Source organism: Eptatretus burgeri, chromosome 5 (assembly GCF_056783735.1).
Source record: "Eptatretus burgeri isolate ZD-2024b chromosome 5, Ebu_testis_v1, whole genome shotgun sequence".
NCBI lineage: Eukaryota > Metazoa > Chordata > Myxini > Myxiniformes > Myxinidae > Eptatretus > Eptatretus burgeri.
Genome location: NC_140965.1, coordinates 21,515,016 through 21,542,258, shown reverse-complemented (window position 1 = coordinate 21,542,258; position 27,243 = coordinate 21,515,016). Strand labels below are relative to the sequence as shown.

The 27,243-nt window shown below is 47.6% G+C and overlaps 1 protein-coding gene across 1 annotated transcript in view; it reads left to right on the top strand.

The window, feature by feature from the left end:
* The first annotated feature begins 517 nt into the window (after nt 1-517).
* The window catches only part of LOC147026034 (aspartate beta-hydroxylase domain-containing protein 2-like), a 44,185-nt gene continuing 17,459 nt past the window's right edge, over nt 518-27,243 (top strand). Inside the window, exon 1 of the mRNA XM_085881017.1 lies at nt 518-597. Coding sequence (XP_085737143.1) covers nt 577-597 — 21 coding nt within the window. The 5' untranslated portion in view covers nt 518-576. The remainder of the gene's footprint in view (nt 598-27,243) is intronic.

The following is a 27,243-nucleotide window of genomic DNA, read 5'->3' as shown; positions in this document are numbered from 1 at the left end:
ATTCTACCTTCCACTGATGCCTTCTCTACTTTAGTTAAAACTGGTCTATCTTGTCTACGGACTATGTACCCACACATGTTCTCCCCCTGGAGTGGAACTGCAAACAAGGGTAATCCGTGTTTTGAGGAATGTGGAAGGTGTGAACACACCCAACACTCCCTTTTGTTCATTGTCCTAACATACTGTAGGGATAATGCCAGGTAAGTGTTCAGTGGATGATCAGTCAATTCTTTATGTAGGATTAGTTCTCGTCTCTTTCTTTTACCCATAGTTCTCTCATCATCAGTTTTTCCTTCATTATAACGCATGCAGCTCGTATTGTAAAATGCCCACGTGCATCCAAGTGCACAAAAAAATACAGTCATGGTAAGATAGGTGTTGTTCATGTTGCCCCTGTCTCTGCTGGTATAGCCAGTTTACAATGTGTGGCATGTATCCAAGCCGTCTTACCCTCGCACTTTACTGCAGTCGGAGTAGTCAGCAGTACCTGAAATGGTCCTTTCCACCGAGGTTCCAATGCTGTTTTCCTCGTGAAGTGTTTTATCAGCACGTAGTCTCCTGGCTGGAAGGCGTGGTATGGCTCTTCCACTGGTCCGGGTAGGGCCTCTTTTACCCTTGTGTGTATCGCCCTTGCGATCCTGCAAAGCTGTTTACAAAATGTGAGCAAGTTCTCGTCCATCATTGTAATATCCAGCTTATTCGTGTTTGTGGGGGCGGTCACAGGCAGCCGCATTGGCCTTCCCATGAGTATTTCATGAGGAGATAACCCTGTTTTCCGGTTTACTGTTGATCGCATGCTCATTAGTGCCAAGGGTAATGCCTCTGGCCATTTTAACCCCGTCTCCGTTGTTATTTTAGCCAGTTTGTTCTTCAGTATTCCGTTTTGCCGTTCCACAGCACCTGCTGACTCTGGGTGATAAACACAATGAAATGTTTGTTTAATTCCCAGTGCTTTACACGCTGCCCGTGTTATTTCCCCCGTAAAATGTCCTCCTTGATCGTGAGACACTTTATGAGGAATGCCAAATCGGCAGAAAAAACTTTTTAGCAGGTGCTTCACCACGGTAGCGGCATCAGCCTTTGCACATGGGTACGCCTCTACCCACTTAGTAAAAATGTCTACCACGACCAAAACATTGCTGAAACCGCATGATGGAGGCATTTTTATAAAGTCTATTTGTAGGTACGTGAACGGTCCCCAAGGGGCTGGGTGAGCTCCCAGTACTCTTGTTTTTCCCTCCTTCTGCTGGTTGTGTTTTTGACATATTTGGCAACTCTTACAAACCCCTTCTACTACTCCCCCAATTCCTGGTGCATACCAGGATTCTTGCACCTGTCTCACCGTCCCCCTCTTGCACACATGTCCATTTAAATGGGCCATGCGTGCAAGCCACGGTAGGATTTCAGTAGGTGCTATGACCTTTCCCCTATTAGACCATAGTCCGTCTGCATCCATTGTCCCTCCTGCAGCTTTCCATTTGTCACGATCATCCAGCGATGCTGCAGCTTGAATTGCAATAATATCTGACAAGCTATACCGATGCAGCTTAATTTGTTCCTTCGGTAGTCGTGCTGGCATTATCAAAGGAATAGGCAGACTAGCCGCCTCTTTTGCAGTTTTATCCGCCTTGTCATTTCCTTTGTCGATATCCGTAGTGAGTTTCTGATGTGCGCGGCATTTAATTACCACGACGTCTGCTGGTGCTGAGATACTTTTAAACAGCTCAGAAACTAAATCACCATTTTTTATTGGTGTTCCTGCAGAGGTGAGAAACCCTCGCATTTTCCAGATCGCACCTTTGTCATGTACCACACCAAGAGCATAGTTAGAGTCAGTGTATATATTTACCGCGATGTTGGCAGATAGTTCACATGCCCTTACCAGGGCACACAGCTCCGCCTGCTGGGCAGAAAAATGTGCAGGCAGGCGTCTCGCTTCAATAACTTCACTATGGGTGCACACGGCGTATCCTGCATGCCCCGAGCCGTCTCGGCCACGATAGGCCGAACCATCGATGAACAAGGTGAGGTCCGGGTGTTCCAAGGGTTGATCCTTGAGATCCGGGCGCACGGTGGATACTTCTTGTATTGCCTCTGTGCAGTCGTGAGCATCACCATCGTCTTTCGTTGGCAGCAAGGAAGCAGGATTAAGAACATTACATCTCTCAATCTGCAAATTTGGCTGGTGTAGGAGAGTCGTCTCACACTGCATCAGGCGCGTGTTGGTTAAATGTTGTGTTTGCTTTTGGGTTAATAAAGCCGCGACACAGTGGGGTACCCTTAGCGTGAGAGGGTGACCCATCACGATTTCTGCCGTGCGCTTAACTGCGTAGCTCGCTGCGGCCACCGCTTGCAAACAAAGAGGTAGGCCACGTTCGACCGGGTCCAGCCTTCGGCTAAAATATGCAATTGGTCGCTGGCGGTCGCCGTGGGATTGTGTCAGCACAGCCTGCGCAAATCCTCTAGTTTCGTGAGAGTAAAGGAAGAATGGTTTCTCATAATCTGGCAGCCCCAAAGCGGGAGCTGTCGAGAGTGCCGCTTTTAATTTGGTAAAATATTCCCCCATCTTCTCAGTCCACTCAATTACATTGGGCTGGTTTTTGCCCACCACAACATACAGTTCCTTTGTCAGAATTGCATAATCAACAATCCACTGTCTACAGTAGGTTGCCATACCTAAGAATCGCATCATCTCTTTCTTTGTGCGAGGGCATGGCACTTCCGAAATTGAAGTTATTCTTCCCTTATCCAATTCCCTCTTTCCTTGCGAAATGTGGTGTCCCAAATACTTAACCCTTTCCTTGACTAATTGCAACTTCTCTTTATTCACCTTGTGGCCTTTTCTTGCCAATGCCTGGAGCAGCTGCAGCGTATCTGTTTCACACGCTGCTTTGTTTGGGGAGCAAATGAGCAAATCATCCACATATTGTAGCAGCACTGATTTACCCTTGAAAACAACATCTTCTAAGTCCTTATGTAAGGTACGCGAAAATAATGTTGGACTATCCGCGAACCCCTGAGGAAAAACAGTCCATGTGTATTGACGGCCTTTATACGTGAAGGCAAATAAAAACTGGGATTTTTTATAAATGGGTACAGAAAAATATGCAGAACATAAATCGATTACAGTAAAATGGGTGGAACTTGCAGGTATAGACGTCATCACCAACTCTGCGCTCGGTACCACGGGGTGGATACTTTGAATCACCTCATTTACTTCCCGTAAATCCTGAACAAATCTCCACTTATCTTTCTGTGGCTTTTTCACTGGCAGTATAGGCGTGTTGCACGGGCTTGAAGTTTCTACAATTATCCCTTGCTCCTTCAAAGATTCAATTACTGGTGCTATCCCGGCTTCTGCCTCCTTTCGCAGGGGGTATTGGCGCACATTCGGCCAAGGCATTCCCGGTTTGAGTTTAACCACGAGGGGCGTTGCCCCAATTATACGGCCTACATCATTGTCATGTCGGGTCCACAATTCTTGTGGAACTCTTTTTATCAAATCTTCTGCGTTTTCTCCTTCATTTACCGTTTTTATCACCCTCCCATGTTTAGGTGGTAAATCAACCTCTTCAATTGTCCCCAATAACACCTGTTCCTCAAAATCACAAATCCACCCTTCATCGTTCGCTAGCTTGTGCACCTGCCAATGCAACATCATTGTTGTGCAGGTCACTACTGCCCCCTGTAGGCGATAAACCATAAAGCCCAAATCCTTCGGGTGATAATCTTTTGCTGTGGTTATTGTCACATGCGAAGTTACTCCCGGCGGATACTTTGTCAAATGCCTTTGTTGTTCTGTGAGCTTTACCTCCATTGCAACACCTTCCTTACCAATCATCAAACGGCAACTCAAAAGATCATTGTAGGTTCCCAAATACGGAGCAATTTTCTCCGCAAATTCAGCATCATCTCCATTCGCATCATAATAGATTGTACAATGTGGAGGCTCATAGTAGATGTGTGTCATTACTTGTGCATTGTCTAGCCACATTTGCATTTCCTCACTTTTGGCTAAGACTTCCTTTAAACATATCAAAGCCTCACTAATCGGCTGTCTTTTCAGCCTCCACCAATAAACAACTGGGTGTGATGTCATTAACAGCATCATTGCTGACTGTGCTTTATTCTGGGGAATATCCACAAAAACCCCTTTGTTCGTACATACTATTTTACATCCCAACTTACACAACAAATCTCTACCTAACAAATTCACCGGTGTGGTGGTTGTGAGAAGAAATGCATGTTTTTCCTGTAAAGGTCCACATCTTACTGGTAATTGCGTTGTTGTCTTTAATGTTTGTATGCTACCACCCAACCCTACTACTTGGACTTCAGCATTGGATTTTTCAACATGTGGCAGCTGTTTGGCTGCTATGGTAGAGTAGGTGGCTCCCGTGTCAACTAGAAAAGATAGTGTCTTACCTGAAACATCCAAAGAGTAGGTCGGCTCCTCTTTTGGTGTTAATGTCAACATTGCCCCTTGTAACACGGGTCCACCCGCGGTGTGTCAATATGACTTACGATTTTGCGGTTGTCCCGATCCTCCCTCCTGTTGGATCTCCGGTCGTCCTCTTTGGGGGCAATGTCTTTTCCAATGTCCCAATTGCCCGCACTGGAAACATCCTTGTGATTGACTTGGTTGTTCCTGTTCTTGTGTTGCTGCCGTCCTCGAGCGGGTCTGTGGTGGCGTTTGCGTCCAACCTTTGTTTTTTCCACTCCATTTCTTGGGCCGTCCATCCTGTGCTGCTGGTGGGGGTCTTTGTGGACCTCTCATTCGTCGTCCCCATCTCCTGGCCGCTTCTTCTTCTTCTTCCGAATCTGAATCATCTCCATCCAGTCCCCACTTTCTCCAACCCTTATTCTTTCTTTGGTCTGCTACTTTGTCGAGCAACACCATTTGCAACACTTCGTCTTTCATTTTTGCCTTTGCGTTCTCCCGTTCTTCCGCTCGGTCCATACATTGATCAGCTGCTATACAAATCTCACTTGCTTTCTTGCCCTGCCAACCTAACAGTACATACTTCAATTGTTTTTTAATTTGAGGTCTAAGTCCTTCCATTACGAAATTAGTGACCGTTCGCTCCGGTATGTCTGCTTCAACTTGAAACCCCCCATATTGTAAGAGTGTCAACATTAATCTATCCATAAACTCGACTGCCCGCTCCCCTTGACGTTGCTTTGTTTCATAGATTTTATCCCAATCTAATGCTGGTGGTCGTAAGGCCTTCTCAATCTCCTCATACAGGCGCCCTCGCTTATCTCGCCGATCTGCTTCGGTGCAAACTGCTGGTTCGTCTGCTGTCCACTCGGCAGCTTCTCGAGCTCTCTTCCACACATATGGAGACAACACTGCTTGACATAGCACTCCAATGTCACTGTGGGTGCATCGATGTGCTGCAACCCACTGCGTTATTAAATTCCTTACTGCTCCTGCATTTCCCCTCTGATCTAATACTCTCTCCTTCATTGATCTTAATTCAATTTCTTTGAATGGTCGATACACTGACTGAGCCTGCACCCCTGGTCCCGCTGGAGTTATTTCCTGAACCGGGAAAGCAGAGGCTGTGGCCATCAGCCCCATACTTTCAAGGTTCGGATACAATCTTGGTGTGTTTTTAACATATGCAGATGAATCACCTTCATTATTTACCTGAGCTTCCCGTCCTTGTACTTCAATCTCAGAGGCTTTTACCGAGGCAGGAGCAATTCCAATCACTGGTGGTTGCATCTCTTTTACCTGTGTTTCTAGTTTTAATAGTTTCTGTTTCACCAAATTTCTAGCTACTTCACTTATTTGTAAGGCCTCCTCTTCCCACAATTTCCACGCTTCAAGATCTGGCTCTGGTTTTAACTTATCACTTGTCCGTTGTTCTAATCGACATGCCAAGTTATTTATAATTTCTGCTTTTAAAGAGCCCCATCTTGGGAATGGGCATTGGTCTTCCTTTGTCCATTTATGCCATAATGCCAATTGGGTACATGACATGACTCCATATTTCCCATACATCATTTCTGCCACGGTATTCGTGGGTGGGGCATTATTCAATTTCAGTTTTGATGTTTTATTTCCCATTTTCCTTGCTTATTTCTAGAGTGTTCTTGGACTGGTCAGTGTTTTGCCTGTGGTGGTCTCGGGTTGGGTTGAGTGTCTTTCACACCTTCCCACGAACCCTCACACTCCCTTGCACACGTTCCACGTCCTCAATCTCCCACAGAAATACCTTGTCTTGGAGATTTCTCAGATTACCCTCCCAGGCTTATACCTTACAATCTCCCCTTTAGACACTGTTCTCCAGGGATTTCTGAGATGAGCCTGTAAGCATCAACTGCAACCCCCCCTGCGAACACTTAACCCCCCGGGGGTACCCTTCTTTTTTGATGCGCACAAAGCTCTCTCTTTTCTCGTTCTTTTAAGATAAGTACAGATCACAAAGAGCAACGAACTTGTATGTCCCGGTGTGAGAAAAAGAGGCAGTTCTTACCTTATCTTTAAGCCGGCCGGCTGCTGTCCTCTTTTTGTCTCACCAAGCAAGAAGTTCCCCTCTTTTGCTCTGTTTTTACCCCCTTGCCAACTACACCAAAATGTCGAGATCAGGGTCTGCAATCAAGCAATGACTACACCAATCGTCGTAGAGAAGAGGTTTAATGCGCATCAAAAGTGTACACGAGAGTAGAAAGGCACAGAATACCTACAGTATACCAGCCCAGTCAAAACTCTGGCTCGCAAGCAGTTTGGTTTACTTTATATATACTTTTCCTGCTCATCTGGTTTCTTTGAAAGTAACAACACCCCAGCAAATATTCTCTCCTGGCCTGACAAAGCATTTATCTTTTCACAAGCAAGAAGATCTGTTATTGATCAGGCAGATCTTTATCACAATATATATTATCGTCTCATTCTGCTACAAGATGTTCCCCTTTGAACTATACCAAAACAGTGCTGATTTATAATTGGACTTCTCTGAGCCCAAGGCTCAAAGAATGTTGTTACAAGGGCCAACAAGAAAGCCAGATGTTCAGCTACACGACAAAGAGACAGAGACAGAGAAAGAGACACAGACACAGACACAGACACAGACACAGACACAGACACAGACACAGACACAGACACAGACACAGACACAGACACAGACACAGACACAGACACAGACACAGACACAGACACAGAGAGAGAGAGAGAGAGAGAGAGAGAGAGAGAGAGAGAGAGAGAGAGAGAGAGAGAGAGAGAGAGAGAGAGAGAGATAGAGATAGAGATAGAGATAGAGATAGAGATAGAGATAGAGATAGAGATAGAGATAGAGATAGAGATAGAGATAGAGATAGAGATAGAGATAGAGATAGCCGACTGGCTTTGATTACCAACAGTCAAAAATGGTAGCTTACTGAGAGCTTTTTAAATGCTTTGGCTTCCTCAATTAAATGCTACATTCAATTTTAAGAAAAGGTAATCCTGTTAAATTGGCTGCTTTCATCTTGGGAGCTGTTCAACAGCTCCACATATATACATACATATATATTGTTGCGAATCTCGAAAGCTATCGCACTCAACATTCAGGCCCTTAAGCTCAGTTATATCGGTAAGTACATGTTGCCAGTTAGGGTCGCGACCCTAGTCTAATGGGTAATTAAATGTTCCTGCGCCGTGAAGTTGTTTTAATAGTCAGGTTTTCTTTTCGGTTATTTTTACACCACCGACATCACCGCCGATCACACCGCATCGTCCTCGCCTTCGCCTTGCTTCCCTCACCTCGCTCTGGCGATTTGCCCCCCCCCCCCACGTGCCTCAAGACAGCCAATGACGGCCGTCCGATAGATGGCAGTGTGTAACCGAGATGGAAATGGCGACAATTGATGGAAATACCCGAGTATTTCAATGGAAATTTGTGAAACTAATGTGTTATATATGTGAAAACCATTGAATTTATTGCTTGACGGAAAAAAAAAACCAAGAAACACGCCCCTCTCATGTACGAACGAACGAAAGACGTCATTTCCGCCCACCATGGCATTTCGCGCCGAACGCTGAAAGCTAAGTTCTTCTTATGCTATCATTCTTTTGCGGCCTCCTGCCACGCTGTATCGAACGATTTCATTCCTTCTGTTATACATATATATATATATATATATATATAGGTGCTTATCACAATAATAACAAGATTTTTACATTTCAAATATTAAGTACGCTTTTTAATTGTTTTTCAACTGAAAAAGCATAAATTGCATATTTTAACATTCGTGTACTCATTTGCTTCACCACACGCGCTGTATTGAAGGATTTCACTTGTTTATTACAGTGGTGATCCTCACAGGCGGCTGCCTGAGCGCGGTGTCGGCCCTGATCTGTGTCATAGATTGAAGGAAAGGATTGGATGTTATTAGGGTTGAAAAGAGCGCACCGCACGTGTCCTGTACAGTGTTGGGATTTGATGTATGGTTCTACTATTCACTTTGACACCGTATCTCGCAGCAGATGATTTTTCCATCATATGGTTGATGGTTCTTTTGGCCTCTGCGAGGACGCATTCTGATGGTGAAGGGTGTGGCTGCAGTTTTCACAGCTGGCCGTCTGTGTGCGGTGCCTGCTTGGATTTATTTCAGGAATAAGAGGAAAAGAGTTGGAATGAAGATAGAGATATAATCAGACCGAACTATGAGATCCACACAACGCACTTCCTCCCGTTTGACCCATTAGACATGAGGGAAAGGTCGAACTGCACGTATATTAATGAAATAACTGGGGATCACTGTATGATGGATTCCATTGCCTTGGAGGCATGTGGTTTCCAGAACCCCAACAATATACGGTATATTTATACATACACAAGGTCCATCTAAAGCAGTGTTTCTCAACCTTTTTTTGTCCCACGTCCCACTTTGATTTTCAAAAAATTGTACGCCCCACCATGATTGGAGACACTACAGACTAAAAGTAACGGGACTGAGCCTGCTGTGTGCTCCACTGACACAACTTGAATGAACTGGTTACATCACAGTGTTTCGCAACATTCCAGCAATATATATGATTGGTGATGGTTGACCGTTCATTGTGTGATTTTTTTTTTTACAGGTCGTGCTGTACACGTCTCGTCTGAGTCGTCGCACTATGAGTCGTGAGCAGAGAGCCAATCTGAAGTTTCTTGCCAAGCTTGGCAAAACACCTTCCGAATCCTTCGCAATGCTGCAGCAAGTCTACGGGGAAGAAACGATGTCACGTACACGTGCATTTGAATGGTACAAGAGGGACGGGAGGAGGTTGAAGACGATCCACGGTCTGGAAGACCTTCATCGAGCATGTGAAGCAGATGGTGCACGAAGATCGTTGACTCAAGGTGTCGATGATCGCTGAGGAACTTTCCATCAACAAGGACACTGTCTGGGGCATCATCACTGAAAATCTCGAAATGCGCAAGGTGTGCGCAAAGATGGTCCCCAAGCTGTTGTCCAAGGACCAGAAACAGCAAAGAGTCACTGTCTGTCAAGACATTATCAAGCGCCTCGAGGACGATCCAGACCTGCTCGGGAGAGACATTACTGGCGATGAATCGTGGATATTGGAATACGATCTCGAGAGCAAACGGCAGAGTCATCAGTGGAAAAGTCCGACATCACCAAAATCAAAGAAAGCAAAGATGTCGAAGGTCAAGGTGATGCTTATCACGTTTTTGACATCAAGGTCATCGTCCTCTTCGAGTTTCTACCACAGGGTCAAACAGTGAATCAATACGTGTACAAGGAGATCCTCCGGCGACTCATGAGATCAGTCCGGGACAAGAGGAGGGATCTGTGGGAGAACAACGCCGGGGTGCTCCACCATAACAACGCCCCTGCTCACAGTGCCCTGAGCATTCGACAGTTTCTGGCGGAGAGGAATGTGCCAACTCTGGAGCAACCCCCGTATTCCCCAGGTTTGGCCCCTTGTGATTTTTTCCTATTCCCCAAGCTCAAGGGGGTGATCAAGGGGACCCGGTTTCCTGATGTGGAGGCCATCAAAAGGGCCGTGACGACGGAGCTCCGGAGGATTCCAGAAGAAGCCTTCCAGTGGTGCATCGAAGCATGGAAGGAGAGGATGGACAAGTGTGTGAGATTGGAGGGAAACTATTTTGAAGGGGACAAGCTGTGATTTCAATATATTTGTTGGAACAAAATTTCTGTGAAGTCAGTCCCGTTACTTTTTTAGACGGACCTCGTATATTTAAATATGTACATTTATATATATATATATATATATATATATATATATATATATATATATATATATATATATATATATATATATATATATATATATATATATATATATTGTTGTTATTTCCACTAGCAAGTTGCCCGTACCCACACAGTAGTTATTAGTTCCACTAGCAAGTCGCCCGTACCCACACAGTAGTTATTAGTTCCACTAGCAAGTCGCCCGTACCCACACGGTAGTTATTAGTTCCACTAGCAAGTTGCTCGTACCCACACGGTAGTAAATAGTTCCACTAGCAAGTTGACCATGCCCACACGGTAGTTATTGGTTCCACTAGCAAGTCACCCGTACCCACACGGTAGTTATTTCCACGAGCAAGTCGCCTGTACCCACACGGTAGTTATTAGTTCCACTAGCAAGTTGCCCGTATCCACACGGTAGTTATTAGTTCCACTAGCAAGTTGCCCGTACCCACACGGTAGTTATTTCCACGAGCAAGTCGCCTGTACCCACACGGTAGTTATTAGTTCCACTAGCAAGTCGCCCGTACCCACACGGTAGTTATTAGTTCCACTAGCAAGTTGCTCGTACCCACACGGTAGTAAATAGTTCCACTAGCAAGTTGACCATGCCCACACGGTAGTTATTGGTTCCACTAGCAAGTCACCCGTACCCACACGGTAGTTATTTCCACGAGCAAGTCGCCTGTACCCACACGGTAGTTATTAGTTCCACTAGCAAGTTGCCCGTACCCACACGGTAGTTATTTCCACGAGCAAGTCGCCTGTACCCACACGGTAGTTATTAGTTCCACTAGCAAGTTGCCCGTATCCACACGGTAGTTATTAGTTCCACTAGCAAGTTGCCCGTACCCACACGGTAGTTATTAGTTCCACTAGCAAGTTGCCCGTATCCACACGGTAGTTATTAGTTCCACTAGCAAGTCGCCCGTACCCACACGGTAGTTATTAGTTCCACTAGCAAGTTGCTCGTACCCACACGGTAGTAAATAGTTCCACTAGCAAGTTGACCATGCCCACACGGTAGTTATTGGTTCCACTAGCAAGTCACCCGTACCCACACGGTAGTTATTTCCACGAGCAAGTCGCCTGTACCCACACGGTAGTTATTAGTTCCACTAGCAAGTTGCCCGTATCCACACGGTAGTTATTTGTTCCACTTGCAAGATGCTCGTACCCACACGGTAGTTATTAGTTCCACTAGCAAGTTGCCCGTATCCACACGGTAGTTATTTGTTCCACTAGCAAGATGCTCGTACCCACACGGTAGTAAATAGTTCCACTAGCAAGTTGCCCGTACCCACACGGTAGTTATTTCCACGAGCAAGTCGCCCGTACCCACACGATAGTTATTAGTTCCACCAGCAAGTCACCCGTACCCACACGGTAGTTATTTCCACGAGCAAGTCGCCCGTACCCACACGGTAGTTATTAGTTCCACCAGCAAGTTGCCCGTACACACACGGTAGTTATTTCCACTAGCAAGTTGCTCGTACCCACACGGTAGTTATTAGTTCCACGAGCAAGTTGCCCGTACACACACGGTAGTTATTTCCACGAGCAAGTCGCCCGTACCCACACGGTAGTTATTAGTTCCACTAGCAAGTTGCTCGTACCCACACGGTAGTTATTAGTTCCACGAGCAAGTTGCCCGTACACACACGGTAGTTATTTCCACGAGCAAGTCGCCTGTACCCACACGGTAGTTATTTCCACGAGCAAGTCGCCCGTACCCACACGGTAGTTATTAGTTCCACTAGCAAGTTGCTCGTACCCACACGGTAGTTATAGTTCCACTAGCAAGTTGCCCGTACCCACACGGTAGTTATTTCCACGAGCAAGTCGCCTGTACCCACACGGTAGTTATTAGTTCCACTAGCAAGTCCACACGGTAGCCACGAGCAAGTTGCCCGTACCCACACGGTAGTTATTAGTTCCACTAGCAAGTCGCCCGTATCCACACGGTAGTTATTAGTTCCACTAGCAAGTCGCCCGTACCCACACGGTAGTTATTAGTTCCACTAGCAAGTTGCTCGTACCCACACGGTAGTAAATAGTTCCACTAGCAAGTTGACCATGCCCACACGGTAGTTATTGGTTCCACTAGCAAGTCACCCGTACCCACACGGTAGTTATTTCCACGAGCAAGTCGCCTGTACCCACACAGTAGTTATTAGTTCCACGAGCAAGTTGCCCGTATCCACACGGTAGTTATTTGTTCCACTAGCAAGATGCTCGTACCCACACGGTAGTTATTAGTTCCACTAGCAAGTTGCCCGTATCCACACGGTAGTTATTTGTTCCACTAGCAAGATGCTCGTACCCACACGGTAGTAAATAGTTCCACTAGCAAGTTGCCCGTACCCACACGGTAGTTATTTCCACGAGCAAGTCGCCCGTATCCACACGATAGTTATTAGTTCCACCAGCAAGTCACCCGTACCCACACGGTAGTTATTTCCACGAGCAAGTCGCCCGTACCCACACGGTAGTTATTAGTTCCACCAGCAAGTTGCCCGTACACACACGGTAGTTATTTCCACTAGCAAGTTGCTCGTACCCACACGGTAGTTATTAGTTCCACGAGCAAGTTGCCCGTACACACACGGTAGTTATTTCCACGAGCAAGTCGCCCGTACCCACACGGTAGTTATTAGTTCCACTAGCAAGTTGCTCGTACCCACACGGTAGTTATTAGTTCCACGAGCAAGTTGCCCGTACACACACGGTAGTTATTTCCACGAGCAAGTCGCCTGTACCCACACGGTAGTTATTTCCACGAGCAAGTCGCCCGTACCCACACGGTAGTTATTAGTTCCACTAGCAAGTTGCTCGTACCCACACGGTAGTAAATAGTTCCACTAGCAAGTTGACCATGCCCACACGGTAGTTATTGGTTCCACTAGCAAGTCACCCGTACCCACACGGTAGTTATTTCCACGAGCAAGTCGCCTGTACCCACACGGTAGTTATTAGTTCCACTAGCAAGTTGCCCGTATCCACACGGTAGTTATTAGTTCCACTAGCAAGTTGCCCGTACCCACACGGTAGTTATTAGTTCCACTAGCAAGTTGCCCGTACCCACACGGTCCTACCACACGGTAGCCATGTAGTTATTAGTTCCACTAGCAAGTTAGCCCGTAGGTCCACTAGCAAGCAGGTAGTTATTTCCACGAGCAAGCACCCACACGTCCACTAGCAAGTCGGTAGTTATTAGTTCCACTAGCAAGTTGCCCGTACCCACACGGTAGTTATTTCCACTAGCACGTCGCCCGTACCCACACGGTAGTTATTAGTTCCACTAGCAACTTGCTCGCACCCACACGGTAGTTATTTCCACTAGCAAGTCGCCTGTACCCACACGGTAGTTATTTCCACTAGCAAGTTGCCCGTACCCACACGGTAGTTATTAGTTCCACGAGCAAGTTGCCTGTACCCACACGGTAGTTATTAGTTCCACTAGCAAGTCGCCCGTACCCACACGGTAGTTATTAGTTCCACTAGCAAGTCGCCCGTATCCACACGGTAGTTATTTGTTCCACTAGCAAGATGCTCGTACCCACACGGTAGTTATTAGTTCCACTAGCAAGTTGCCCGTACCCACACAGTAGTTATTAGTTCCACTAGCAAGTCGCCCGTACCCACACAGTAGTTATTAGTTCCACTAGCAAGTCGCCCGTACCCACACGGTAGTTATTAGTTCCACTATCAAGGTGCTCGTACGCTCACGGTAGTAACTAGTTCCACTAGCAAGTTGCCCTGGCCCACACGGTAGTTATTAGTTCCACTAGCAAGTTGCCCGTATCCACACGGTAGTTATTTGTTCCACTAGCAAGATGCTCGTACCCACACGGTAGTTATTAGTTCCACTAGCAAGTTGCCCGTACCCACACGGTAGTTAGTTCCACTAGCAAGTCGCCTGTACCCACACGGTAGTTATTAGGTTCCACTAGCAAGTCGCCGTACCCACACGGTAGTTATTTCCACTAGCAAGTTGCCCGTACCCACACGGTAGTTATTAGTTCCACTAGCAAGTTGCCCGTACCCACACGGTAGTTATTAGTTCCACTAGCAAGTCAGTCCCACACGGTAGTTATTAGTTCCACTAGCAAGTACCACACGGTAGTTTCCACTAGCAAGTAGTTCCACACGGTAGTTCCACTAGCAAGTTGCACTAGGTAGTTCCACTAGCACCGGTAGTTATTAGTTCCACTAGCAAGTCGCCTGTACCCACACGGTAGTTATTAGTTCCACTAGCAAGTTGCCCGTACCCACACGGTAGTTATTAGTTCCACTAGCAAGTTGCTCGTACCCACACGGTAGTTATTAGTTCCACTAGCAAGTTGACCATGCCCACACGGTAGTTATTTTCCACTAGCAAGTCACCCGTACCCACACGGTAGTTATTTTCCACGAGCAAGTTGCCCGTACCCACACGGTAGTTATTAGTTCCACTAGCAAGTTGCCCGTACCCACACGGTAGTTAAATAGTTCCACTAGCAAGTTGCCCGTACCCACACGGTAGTTATTAGTTCCACGAGCAAGTTGCCCGTACCCACACGGTAGTTATTAGTTCCACTAGCAAGATGCTCCGTACCCACACGGTAGTTATTAGTTCCACTAGCAAGTTGCCCGTACCCACACGGTAGTTATTAGTTCCACCAGCAAGTTGCCCGTACCCACACGGTAGTTATTTCCACTAGCAAGATGCTCGTACCCACACGGTAGTTATTAGTTCCACTAGCAAGTTGCCCGTACCCACACAGTAGTTATTAGTTCCACTAGCAAGTCGCCCGTACCCACACGGTAGTTATTAGTTCCACTAGCAAGTTGCTCGTACCCACACGGTAGTTATTAGTTCCACTAGCAAGTTGCCCGTATCCACACGGTAGTTATTTCCACGAGCAAGTCGCCTGTACCCACACGGTAGTTATTAGTTCCACTAGCAAGTTGCCCGTACCCACACGGTAGTTATTAGTTCCACTAGCAAGTTGCCCGTACCCACACGGTAGTTATTGGTTCCACTAGCAAGTTGACCCGTACCCACACGGTAGTTATTTCCACTAGCAAGTTGCCCGTACCCACACGGTAGTTATTAGTTCCACTAGCAAGTTGCCCTGTACCCACACGGTAGTTATTTTCCACTAGCAAGTTGCCCGTACCCACACGGTAGTTATTAGTTCCACTAGCAAGTTGCCCGTACCCACACGGTAGTTATTAGTTCCACTAGCAAGTTGCCCGTATCCACACGGTAGTTATTTGTTCCACTAGCAAGTTGCCCGTATCCACATGGTAGTTATTTGTTCCACTAGCAAGATGCTCGTACCCACACGGTAGTTATTAGTTCCACTAGCAAGTCGCCCGTACCCACACGGTAGTTATTAGTTCCACTAGCAAGTCGCCCGTACCCACACGGTAGTTATTAGTTCCACTAGCAAGTTGCCCGTACCCACACGGTAGTTATTAGTTCCACTAGCAAGTTGCTCGTACCCACACGGTAGGTAGTTATTTGTTCCACTAGCAAGATGCTCGTACCCACACGGTAGTTATTAGTTCCACTAGCAAGTTGCCCGTATCCACACGGTAGTTATTAGTTCCACTAGCAAGTCGCCCGTACCCACACGGTAGTTATTAGTTCCACTAGCAAGTTGCCCGTACACACACAGTAGTTATTTCCACTAGCAAGTTGCTCGTACCCACACGGTAGTTATTAGTTCCACGAGCAAGTTGCCCGTACACACACGGTAGTCCACTAGCAAGTCGCCTGTACCCACACGGTAGTTATTTCCACGAGCAAGTCGCCCGTACCCACACGGTAGTTCAAGTTGACCCACACGGTAGTAAATAGTTCCACTAGCAAGTTGACCATGCCCACACGGTAGTTATTGGTTCCACTAGTAAGTCACCCGTACCCACACGGTAGTTATTTCCACGAGCAAGTCGCCTGTACCCACACGGTAGTTATTAGTTCCACTAGCAAGTTGCCCGTATCCACACGGTAGTTATTTGTTCCACTAGCAAGATGCTCGTACCCACACGGTAGTTATTAGTTCCACTAGCAAGTTGCCCGTACCCACACAGTAGTTATTAGTTCCACTAGCAAGTCGCCCGTACCCACACAGTAGTTATTAGTTCCACTAGCAAGTCGCCCGTACCCACACGGTAGTTATTAGTTCCACTAGCAAGTTGCTCGTACCCACACGGTAGTAAATAGTTCCACTAGCAAGTTGACCATGCCCACACGGTAGTTATTGGTTCCACTAGCAAGTCACCCGTACCCACACGGTAGTTATTTCCACGAGCAAGTCGCCTGTACCCACACGGTAGTTATTAGTTCCACTAGCAAGTTGCCCGTACCCACACGGTAGTTATTTCCACGAGCAAGTCGCCTGTACCCACACGGTAGTTATTAGTTCCACTAGCAAGTCGCCCGTACCCACACGGTAGTTATTAGTTCCACTAGCAAGTCGCCCGTACCCACACGGTAGTTATTAGTTCCACTAGCAAGTTGCTCGTACCCACACGGTAGTAAATAGTTCCACTAGCAAGTTGACCATGCCCACACGGTAGTTATTGGTTCCACTAGCAAGTCACCCGTACCCACACGGTAGTTATTTCCACGAGCAAGTCGCCTGTACCCACACGGTAGTTATTAGTTCCACTAGCAAGTTGCCCGTACCCACACGGTAGTTATTTCCACGAGCAAGTCGCCTGTACCCACACGGTAGTTATTAGTTCCACTAGCAAGTTGCCCGTATCCACACGGTAGTTATTAGTTCCACTAGCAAGTTGCCCGTACCCACACGGTAGTTATTAGTTCCACTAGCAAGTTGCCCGTATCCACACGGTAGTTATTAGTTCCACTAGCAAGTCGCCCGTACCCACACGGTAGTTATTAGTTCCACTAGCAAGTTGCTCGTACCCACACGGTAGTAAATAGTTCCACTAGCAAGTTGACCATGCCCACACGGTAGTTATTGGTTCCACTAGCAAGTCACCCGTATCCACACGGTAGTTATTTGTTCCACTAGCAAGATGCTCGTACCCACACGGTAGTTATTAGTTCCACTAGCAAGTTGCCCGTATCCACACGGTAGTTATTTGTTCCACTAGCAAGATGCTCGTACCCACACGGTAGTAAATAGTTCCACTAGCAAGTTGACCATGCCCACACGGTAGTTGGTCCAGTAGCACCCGTACACGGTAGTTATTTCCACGAGCAAGTCGCCTGTACCCACACGGTAGTTATTAGTTCCACTAGCAAGTTGCCCGTATCCACACGGTAGTTATTAGTTCCACTAGCAAGTTGCCCGTACCCACACGGTAGTTATTAGTTCCACTAGCAAGTTGCCCGTATCCACACGGTAGTTATTAGTTCCACTAGCAAGTCGCCCGTACCCACACGGTAGTTATTAGTTCCACTAGCAAGTTGCCCGTACCCACACGGTAGTTATTTCCACTGGCAAGTTGCCCGTACCCACACGGTAGTTATTAGTTCCACTAGCAAGTTGCCCGTACCCACACGGTAGTTATTTCCACGAGCAAGTCGCCTGTACCCACACGGTAGTTATTTGTTCCACTAGCAAGATGCTCGTACCCACACGGTAGTTATTAGTTCCACTAGCAAGTTGCCCGTACCCACACAGTAGTTATTAGTTCCACTAGCAAGTCGCCCGTACCCACACGGTAGTTATTAGTTCCACTAGCAAGTTGCTCGTACCCACACGGTAGTAAATAGTTCCACTAGCAAGTTGACCATGCCCACACGGTAGTTATTGGTTCCACTAGCAAGTCACCCGTACCCACACGGTAGTTATTTCCACGAGCAAGTCGCCTGTACCCACACGGTAGTTATTAGTTCCACTAGCAAGTTGCCCGTATCCACACGGTAGTTATTAGTTCCACTAGCAAGTTGCCCGTACCCACACGGTAGTTATTAGTTCCACTAGCAAGTTGCCCGTATCCACACGGTAGTTATTTGTTCCACTAGCAAGATGCTCGTACCCACACGGTAGTTATTAGTTCCACTAGCAAGTTGCCCGTATCCACACGGTAGTTATTAGTTCCACTAGCAAGTTGCCCGTACCCACACGGTAGTTATTTCCACGAGCAAGTCGCCCGTACCCACACGGTAGTTATTAGTTCCACTAGCAAGTTGCCCGTATCCACACGGTAGTTATTTGTTCCACGAGCAAGTTGCCCGTACACACACGGTAGTTATTTCCACGAGCAAGTCGCCTGTACCCACACGGTAGTTATTTCCACGAGCAAGTCGCCCGTACCCACACGGTAGTTATTTCCACGAGCAAGTCGCCTGTACCCACACGGTAGTTATTAGTTCCACTAGCAAGTTGCCCGTATCCACACGGTAGTTATTAGTTCCACTAGCAAGTTGCCCGTACCCACACGGTAGTTATTAGTTCCACTAGCAAGTTGCCCGTATCCACACGGTAGTTATTAGTTCCACTAGCAAGTCGCCCGTACCCACACGGTAGTTATTAGTTCCACTAGCAAGTTGCCCGTACACACACGGTAGTTATTTCCACTAGCAAGTTGCTCGTACCCACACGGTAGTTATTAGTTCCACGAGCAAGTTGCCCGTACACACACGGTAGTTATTTCCACGAGCAAGTCGCCCGTACCCACACGGTAGTTATTAGTTCCACTAGCAAGTTGCTCGTACCCACACGGTAGTTATTAGTTCCACGAGCAAGTTGCCCGTACACACACGGTAGTTATTTCCACGAGCAAGTCGCCTGTACCCACACGGTAGTTATTTCCACGAGCAAGTCGCCCGTACCCACACGGTAGTTATTAGTTCCACTAGCAAGTTGCCCGTATCCACACGGTAGTTATTAGTTCCACTAGCAAGTTGCCCGTACCCACACGGTAGTTATTAGTTCCACTAGCAAGTCGCCCGTATCCACACGGTAGTTATTAGTTCCACTAGCAAGTCGCCCGTACCCACACGGTAGTTATTAGTTCCACTAGCAAGTTGCTCGTACCCACACGGTAGTAAATAGTTCCACTAGCAAGTTGACCATGCCCACACGGTAGTTATTGGTTCCACTAGCAAGTCACCCGTACCCACACGGTAGTTATTTCCACGAGCAAGTCGCCTGTACCCACACAGTAGTTATTAGTTCCACGAGCAAGTTGCCCGTATCCACACGGTAGTTATTTGTTCCACTAGCAAGATGCTCGTACCCACACGGTAGTTATTAGTTCCACTAGCAAGTTGCCCGTATCCACACGGTAGTTATTTGTTCCACTAGCAAGATGCTCGTACCCACACGGTAGTAAATAGTTCCACTAGCAAGTTGCCCGTACCCACACGGTAGTTATTTCCACGAGCAAGTCGCCCGTACCCACACGATAGTTATTAGTTCCACCAGCAAGTCACCCGTACCCACACGGTAGTTATTTCCACGAGCAAGTCGCCCGTACCCACACGGTAGTTATTAGTTCCACCAGCAAGTTGCCCGTACACACACGGTAGTTATTTCCACTAGCAAGTTGCTCGTACCCACACGGTAGTTATTAGTTCCACGAGCAAGTTGCCCGTACACACACGGTAGTTATTTCCACGAGCAAGTCGCCCGTACCCACACGGTAGTTATTAGTTCCACTAGCAAGTTGCTCGTACCCACACGGTAGTTATTAGTTCCACGAGCAAGTTGCCCGTACACACACGGTAGTTATTTCCACGAGCAAGTCGCCTGTACCCACACGGTAGTTATTTCCACGAGCAAGTCGCCCGTACCCACACGGTAGTTATTAGTTCCACTAGCAAGTTGCTCGTACCCACACGGTAGTAAATAGTTCCACTAGCAAGTTGACCATGCCCACACGGTAGTTATTGGTTCCACTAGCAAGTCACCCGTACCCACACGGTAGTTATTTCCACGAGCAAGTCGCCTGTACCCACACGGTAGTTATTAGTTCCACTAGCAAGTTGCCCGTATCCACACGGTAGTTATTAGTTCCACTAGCAAGTTGCCCGTACCCACACGGTAGTTATTAGTTCCACTAGCAAGTTGCCCGTACCCACACGGTAGTTATTAGTTCCACTAGCAAGTTGCCCGTATCCACACGGTAGTTATTTCCACGAGCAAGTCGCCTGTACCCACACGGTAGTTATTAGTTCCACTAGCAAGTCGCCTGTACCCACACGGTAGTTATTTCCACAAGCAAGTCACCCGTACCCACACGGTAGTTATTAGTTCCACTAGCAAGTTGCCCGTACCCACATGGTAGTTATTAGTTCCACGAGCAAGTTGCCCGTACACACACGGTAGTTATTTCCACTAGCAAGTTGCTCGTACCCACACGGTAGTTATTTCCACTAGCAAGTTGCTCGTACCCACACGGTAGTTATTAGTTCCACGAGCAAGTTGCCCGTACACACACGGTAGTTATTTCCACTAGCAAGTCGCCTGTACCCACACGGTAGTTATTTCCACGAGCAAGTCGCCCGTACCCACACGGTAGTTATTAGTTCCACTAGCAAGTTGCCCGTATCCACACGGTAGTTATTAGTTCCACTAGCAAGTCGCCTGTACCCACACGGTAGTTATTAGTTCCACTAGCAAGTTGCCCGTACACACACGGTAGTTATTTCCACTAGCAAGTTGCTCGTACCCACACGGTAGTTATTAGTTCCACTAGCAAGTTGCCCGTACCCACACGGTAGTTATTAGTTCCACTAGCAAGTTGCCCGTACCCACACGGTAGTTATTAGTTCCACTAGCAAGTCGCCTGTACCCACACGGTAGTTATTAGTTCCACTAGCAAGTTGCCCGTACACACACGGTAGTTATTTCCACTAGCAAGTTGCTCGTACCCACACGGTAGTTATTAGTTCCACGAGCAAGTTGCCCGTACACACACGGTAGTTATTTCCACTAGCAAGTCGCCTGTACCCACACGGTAGTTATTTCCACGAGCAAGTCGCCCGTACCCACACGGTAGTTATTAGTTCTACTAGCAAGTTGCTCGTACCCACACGGTAGTAAATAGTTCCACTAGCAAGTTGACCATGCCCACACGGTAGTTATTGGTTCCACTAGCAAGTCACCCGTACCCACACGGTAGTTATTTCCACGAGCAAGTCGCCTGTACCCACACGGTAGTTATTAGTTCCACTAGCAAGTTGCCCGTATCCACACGGTAGTTATTAGTTCCACTAGCAAGTTGCCCGTACCCACACGGTAGTTATTTCCACGAGCAAGTCGCCTGTACCCACACGGTAGTTATTAGTTCCACTAGCAAGTTGCCCGTATCCACACGGTAGTTATTAGTTCCACTAGCAAGTCGCCCGTACCCACACGGTAGTTATTAGTTCCACTAGCAAGTTGCTCGTACCCACACGGTAGTAAATAGTTCCACTAGCAAGTTGACCATGCCCACACGGTAGTTATTGGTTCCACTAGCAAGTCACCCGTACCCACACGGTAGTTATTTCCACGAGCAAGTCGCCTGTACCCACACGGTAGTTATTAGTTCCACTAGCAAGTTGCCCGTACCCACACGGTAGTTATTTCCACGAGCAAGTCGCCTGTACCCACACGGTAGTTATTAGTTCCACTAGCAAGTTGCCCGTATCCACACGGTAGTTATTAGTTCCACTAGCAAGTTGCCCGTACCCACAAGGTAGTTATTAGTTCCACTAGCAAGTTGCCCGTATCCACACGGTAGTTATTAGTTCCACTAGCAAGTCGCCCGTACCCACACGGTAGTTATTAGTTCCACTAGCAAGTTGCTCGTACCCACACGGTAGTAAATAGTTCCACTAGCAAGTTGACCATGCCCACACGGTAGTTATTGGTTCCACTAGCAAGTCACCCGTACCCACACGGTAGTTATTTCCACGAGCAAGTCGCCTGTACCCACACGGTAGTTATTAGTTCCACTAGCAAGTTGCCCGTATCCACACGGTAGTTATTTGTTCCACTAGCAAGATGCTCGTACCCACACGGTAGTTATTAGTTCCACTAGCAAGTTGCCCGTATCCACACGGTAGTTATTTGTTCCACTAGCAAGATGCTCGTACCCACACGGTAGTTATTAGTTCCACTAGCAAGTTGCCCGTATCCACACGGTAGTTATTAGTTCCACTAGCAAGTTGCCCGTACACACACGGTAGTTATTTCCACTAGCAAGTTGCTCGTACCCACACGGTAGTTATTAGTTCCACGAGCAAGTTGCCCGTACACACACGGTAGTTATTTCCATGAGCAAGTCGCCCGTACCCACACGGTAGTTATTAGTTCCACTAGCAAGTTGCTCGTACCCACACGGTAGTTATTAGTTCCACGAGCAAGTTGCCCGTACACACACGGTAGTTATTTCCACGAGCAAGTCGCCCGTACCCACACGGTAGTTATTAGTTCCACTAGCAAGTTGCTCGTACCCACACGGTAGTAAATAGTTCCACTAGCAAGTTGACCATGCCCACACGGTAGTTATTGGTTCCACTAGCAAGTCACCCGTACCCACACGGTAGTTATTTCCACGAGCAAGTCGCCTGTACCCACACGGTAGTTATTAGTTCCACTAGCAAGTTGCCCGTATCCACACGGTAGTTATTAGTTCCACTAGCAAGTTGCCCGTACCCACACGGTAGTTATTAGTTCCACTAGCAAGTTGCCCGTATCCACACGGTAGTTATTTCCACGAGCAAGTCGCCTGTACCCACACGGTAGTTATTAGTTCCACTAGCAAGTTGCCCGTACCCACACGGTAGTTATTAGTTCCACTAGCAAGTCGCCTGTACCCACACGGTAGTTATTTCCACGAGCAAGTCACCCGTACCCACACGGTAGTTATTAGTTCCACTAGCAAGTTGCCCGTACCCACATGGTAGTTATTAGTTCCACGAGCAAGTTGCCCGTACACACACGGTAGTTATTTCCACTAGCAAGTCACCCGTACCCACACGGTAGTTATTTCCACTAGCAAGTTGCTCGTACCCACACGGTAGTTATTAGTTCCACGAGCAAGTTGCCCGTACACACACGGTAGTTATTTCCACTAGCAAGTCGCCTGTACCCACACGGTAGTTATTTCCACGAGCAAGTCGCCCGTACCCACACGGTAGTTATTAGTTCCACTAGCAAGTTGCCCGTATCCACACGGTAGTTATTAGTTCCACTAGCAAGTCGCCCGTACCCACACGGTAGTTATTAGTTCCACTAGCAAGTTGCCCGTACACACACGGTAGTTATTTCCACTAGCAAGTTGCTCGTACCCACACGGTAGTTATTTCCACGAGCAAGTCGCCCGTACCCACACGGTAGTTATTAGTTCCACTAGCAAGTTGCTCGTACCCACACGGTAGTAAATAGTTCCACTAGCAAGTTGACCATGCCCACACGGTAGTTATTGGTTCCACTAGCAAGTCACCCGTACCCACACGGTAGTTATTTCCACGAGCAAGTCGCCTGTACCCACACGGTAGTTATTAGTTCCACTAGCAAGTTGCCCGTATCCACACGGTAGTTATTAGTTCCACTAGCAAGTTGCCCGTACCCACATGGTAGTTATTAGTTCCACGAGCAAGTTGCCCGTACACACACGGTAGTTATTTCCACTAGCAAGTCACCCGTACCCACACGGTAGTTATTTCCACTGGCAAGTTGCTCGTACCCACACGGTAGTTATTAGTTCCACGAGCAAGTTGCCCGTACACACACGGTAGTTATTTCCACTAGCAAGTCGCCTGTACCCACACGGTAGTTATTTCCACGAGCAAGTCGCCCGTACCCACACGGTAGTTATTAGTTCCACTAGCAAGTTGCCCGTATCCACACGGTAGTTATTAGTTCCACTAGCAAGTCGCCCGTACCCACACGGTAGTTATTAGTTCCACTAGCAAGATGCTCGTACCCACACGGTAGTAAATAGTTCCACTAGCAAGTTGACCATGCCCACACGGTAGTTATTGGTTCCACTAGCAAGTCGCCTGTACCCACACGGTAGTTATTTCCACGAGCAAGTCGCCCGTACCCACACGGTAGTTATTAGTTCCACTAGCAAGTTGCCCGTATCCACACGGTAGTTATTAGTTCCACTAGCAAGTCGCCCGTACCCACACGGTAGTTATTAGTTCCACTAGCAAGTCGCCCGTACCCACACGGTAGTTATTAGTTCCACTAGCAAGTTGCCCGTACCCACACGGTAGTTATTTGTTCCACTAGCAAGATGCTCGTACCCACACGGTAGTAAATAGTTCCACTAGCAAGTTGACCATGCCCACACGGTAGTTATTGGTTCCACTAGCAAGTCACCCGTACCCACACGGTAGTTATTTCCACGAGCAAGTCGCCTGTACCCACACGGTAGTTATTAGTTCCACTAGCAAGTTGCCCGTATCCACACGGTAGTTATTAGTTCCACTAGCAAGTTGCCCGTACCCACACGGTAGTTATTAGTTCCACTAGCAAGTTGCCCGTATCCACACGGTAGTTATTAGTTCCACTAGCAAGTCGCCCGTACCCACACGGTAGTTATTAGTTCCACTAGCAAGTTGCCCGTACACACACGGTAGTTATTTCCACTAGCAAGTTGCTCGTACCCACACGGTAGTTATTAGTTCCACGAGCAAGTTGCCCGTACACACACGGTAGTTATTTCCACTAGCAAGTCACCCGTACCCACACGGTAGTTATTTCCACTAGCAAGTTGCTCGTACCCACACGGTAGTTATTAGTTCCACGAGCAAGTTGCCCGTACACACACGGTAGTTATTTCCACTAGCAAGTCGCCTGTACCCACACGGTAGTTATTTCCACGAGCAAGTCGCCCGTACCCACACGGTAGTTATTAGTTCCACTAGCAAGTTGCCCGTATCCACACGGTAGTTATTAGTTCCACTAGCAAGTCGCCCGTACCCACACGGTAGTTATTAGTTCCACTAGCAAGTCGCCCGTACCCACATGGTAGTTATTAGTTCCACTAGCAAGTCGCCCGTACCCACACGGTAGTTATTTCCACTGGCAAGTTGCCCGTACCCACACGGTAGTTATTAGTTCCACTAGCAAGTCGCCCGTACCCACACGGTAGTTATTAGTTCCACTAGCAAGTTGCCCGTACCCACACGGTAGTTATTTCCACTGGCAAGTTGCCCGTACCCACACGGTAGTTATTAGTTCCACTAGCAAGTCGCCCGTACCCACACGGTAGTTATTTCCACTCGCAAGTTGCCCATACTCACACTGTAGTTATTTCCACTCGCAAGTTGCCCGTACACACACGGTAGTTATTTCCACTCGCAAGTTGCCCGTTCCCACACGGTGGTTATTAGTTCCACTAGCAAGTTGCCCGTACCCACACGGTAGTTATTTCCACTAGCAAGTTGCCCGTACCCACACGGTAGTTATTTCCACTCGCAAGTTGCCCGTACCCACACGGTAGTTATTTCCACTAGCAAGTCACCCGTACTCACACTGTAGTTATTTCCACTCGCAAGTTGCCCGTACCCACACGGTAGTTATTAGTTCCACTCGCAAGTTGCCCGTATCCACACGGTAGTTATTTCCACTGGCAAGTTGCCCGTACCCACACGGTAGTTATTTCCACTAGCAAGTTGCCCGTACCCACACGGTAGTTATTTCCACTGGCAAGTTGCCCGTACCCACACGGTAGTTATTTCCACTGGCAAGTTGCCCGTACCCACACGGTAGTTATTTCCACTCGCAAGTTGCCCGTACCCACACGGTAGTTATTTCCACTGGCAAGTTGCCCGTACCCACACGGTAGTTATTATTTCCACTAGCAAGTTGCCCGTACACACACGGTAGTTATTTCCACTCGCAAGTTGCCCGTACCCACACGGTAGTTATTTCCACTAGCAAGTTGCCCGTACACACACGGTAGTTATTTCCACTCGCAAGTTGCCCGTACCCACACGGAAGTTATTTCCACGAGCAAGTCACCCGTACCCACACGGTAGTTATTAGTTCCACTAGCAAGTTGCCCGTACCCACATGGTAGTTATTAGTTCCACGAGCAAGTTGCCCGTACACACACGGTAGTTATTTCCACTAGCAAGTCGCCTGTACCCACACGGTAGTTATTTCCACTAGCAAGTTGCCCGTACCCACACGGTAGTTATTTCCACTAGCAAGTTGCCCGTACCCACACGGTAGTTATTTCCACTAGCAAGTTGCCCGTACCCACACTGTAGTTATTTCCACTAGCAAGTTGCCGGTGCCCATACAGTAGTTACTCGTTCCACTCGCAAGTTGCCCGTACTCACACGGTAGTTATTAGTTCCACTAGCAAGTTGCCTGTGCCCACACAGTAGTTATTAGTTCCACTAGCAAGTCGCCCGTACCCACACGGTAGTTATTAGTTCCACTAGCAAGTTGCCCGTACCCACACGGTAGTTATTAGTTCCACTAGCAAGTTGCCCGTACCCACACGGTAGTTATTAGTTCCACTAGCAAGTTGCCCGTACCCACATGGTAGTTATTAGTTCCACGAGCAAGTTGCCCGTACACACACGGTAGTTATTTCCACTAGCAAGTCGCCCGTACCCACACGGTAGTTATTAGTTCCACTAGCAAGTTGCCCGTATCCACACGGTAGTTATTAGTTCCACTAGCAAGTCGCCCGTACCCACACGGTAGTTATTTCCACTGGCAAGTTGCCCGTACCCACACGGTAGTTATTAGTTCCACTAGCAAGTTGCCCGTACCCACACGGTAGTTATTAGTTCCACTAGCAAGTTGCCCGTACCCACACTGTAGTTATTTCCACTCGCAAGTTGCCCGTACCCACACGGTAGTTATTAGTTCCACTCGCAAGTTGCCCGTATCCACACGGTAGTTATTTCCACTGGCAAGTTGCCCGTACCCACACGGTAGTTATTTCCACTAGCAAGTTGCCCGTACACACACGGTAGTTATTTCCACTCGCAAGTTGCCCGTACCCACACGGTAGTTATTTCCACTGGCAAGTTGCCCGTACCCACACGGTAGTTATTATTTCCACTAGCAAGTTGCCCGTACACACACGGTAGTTATTTCCACT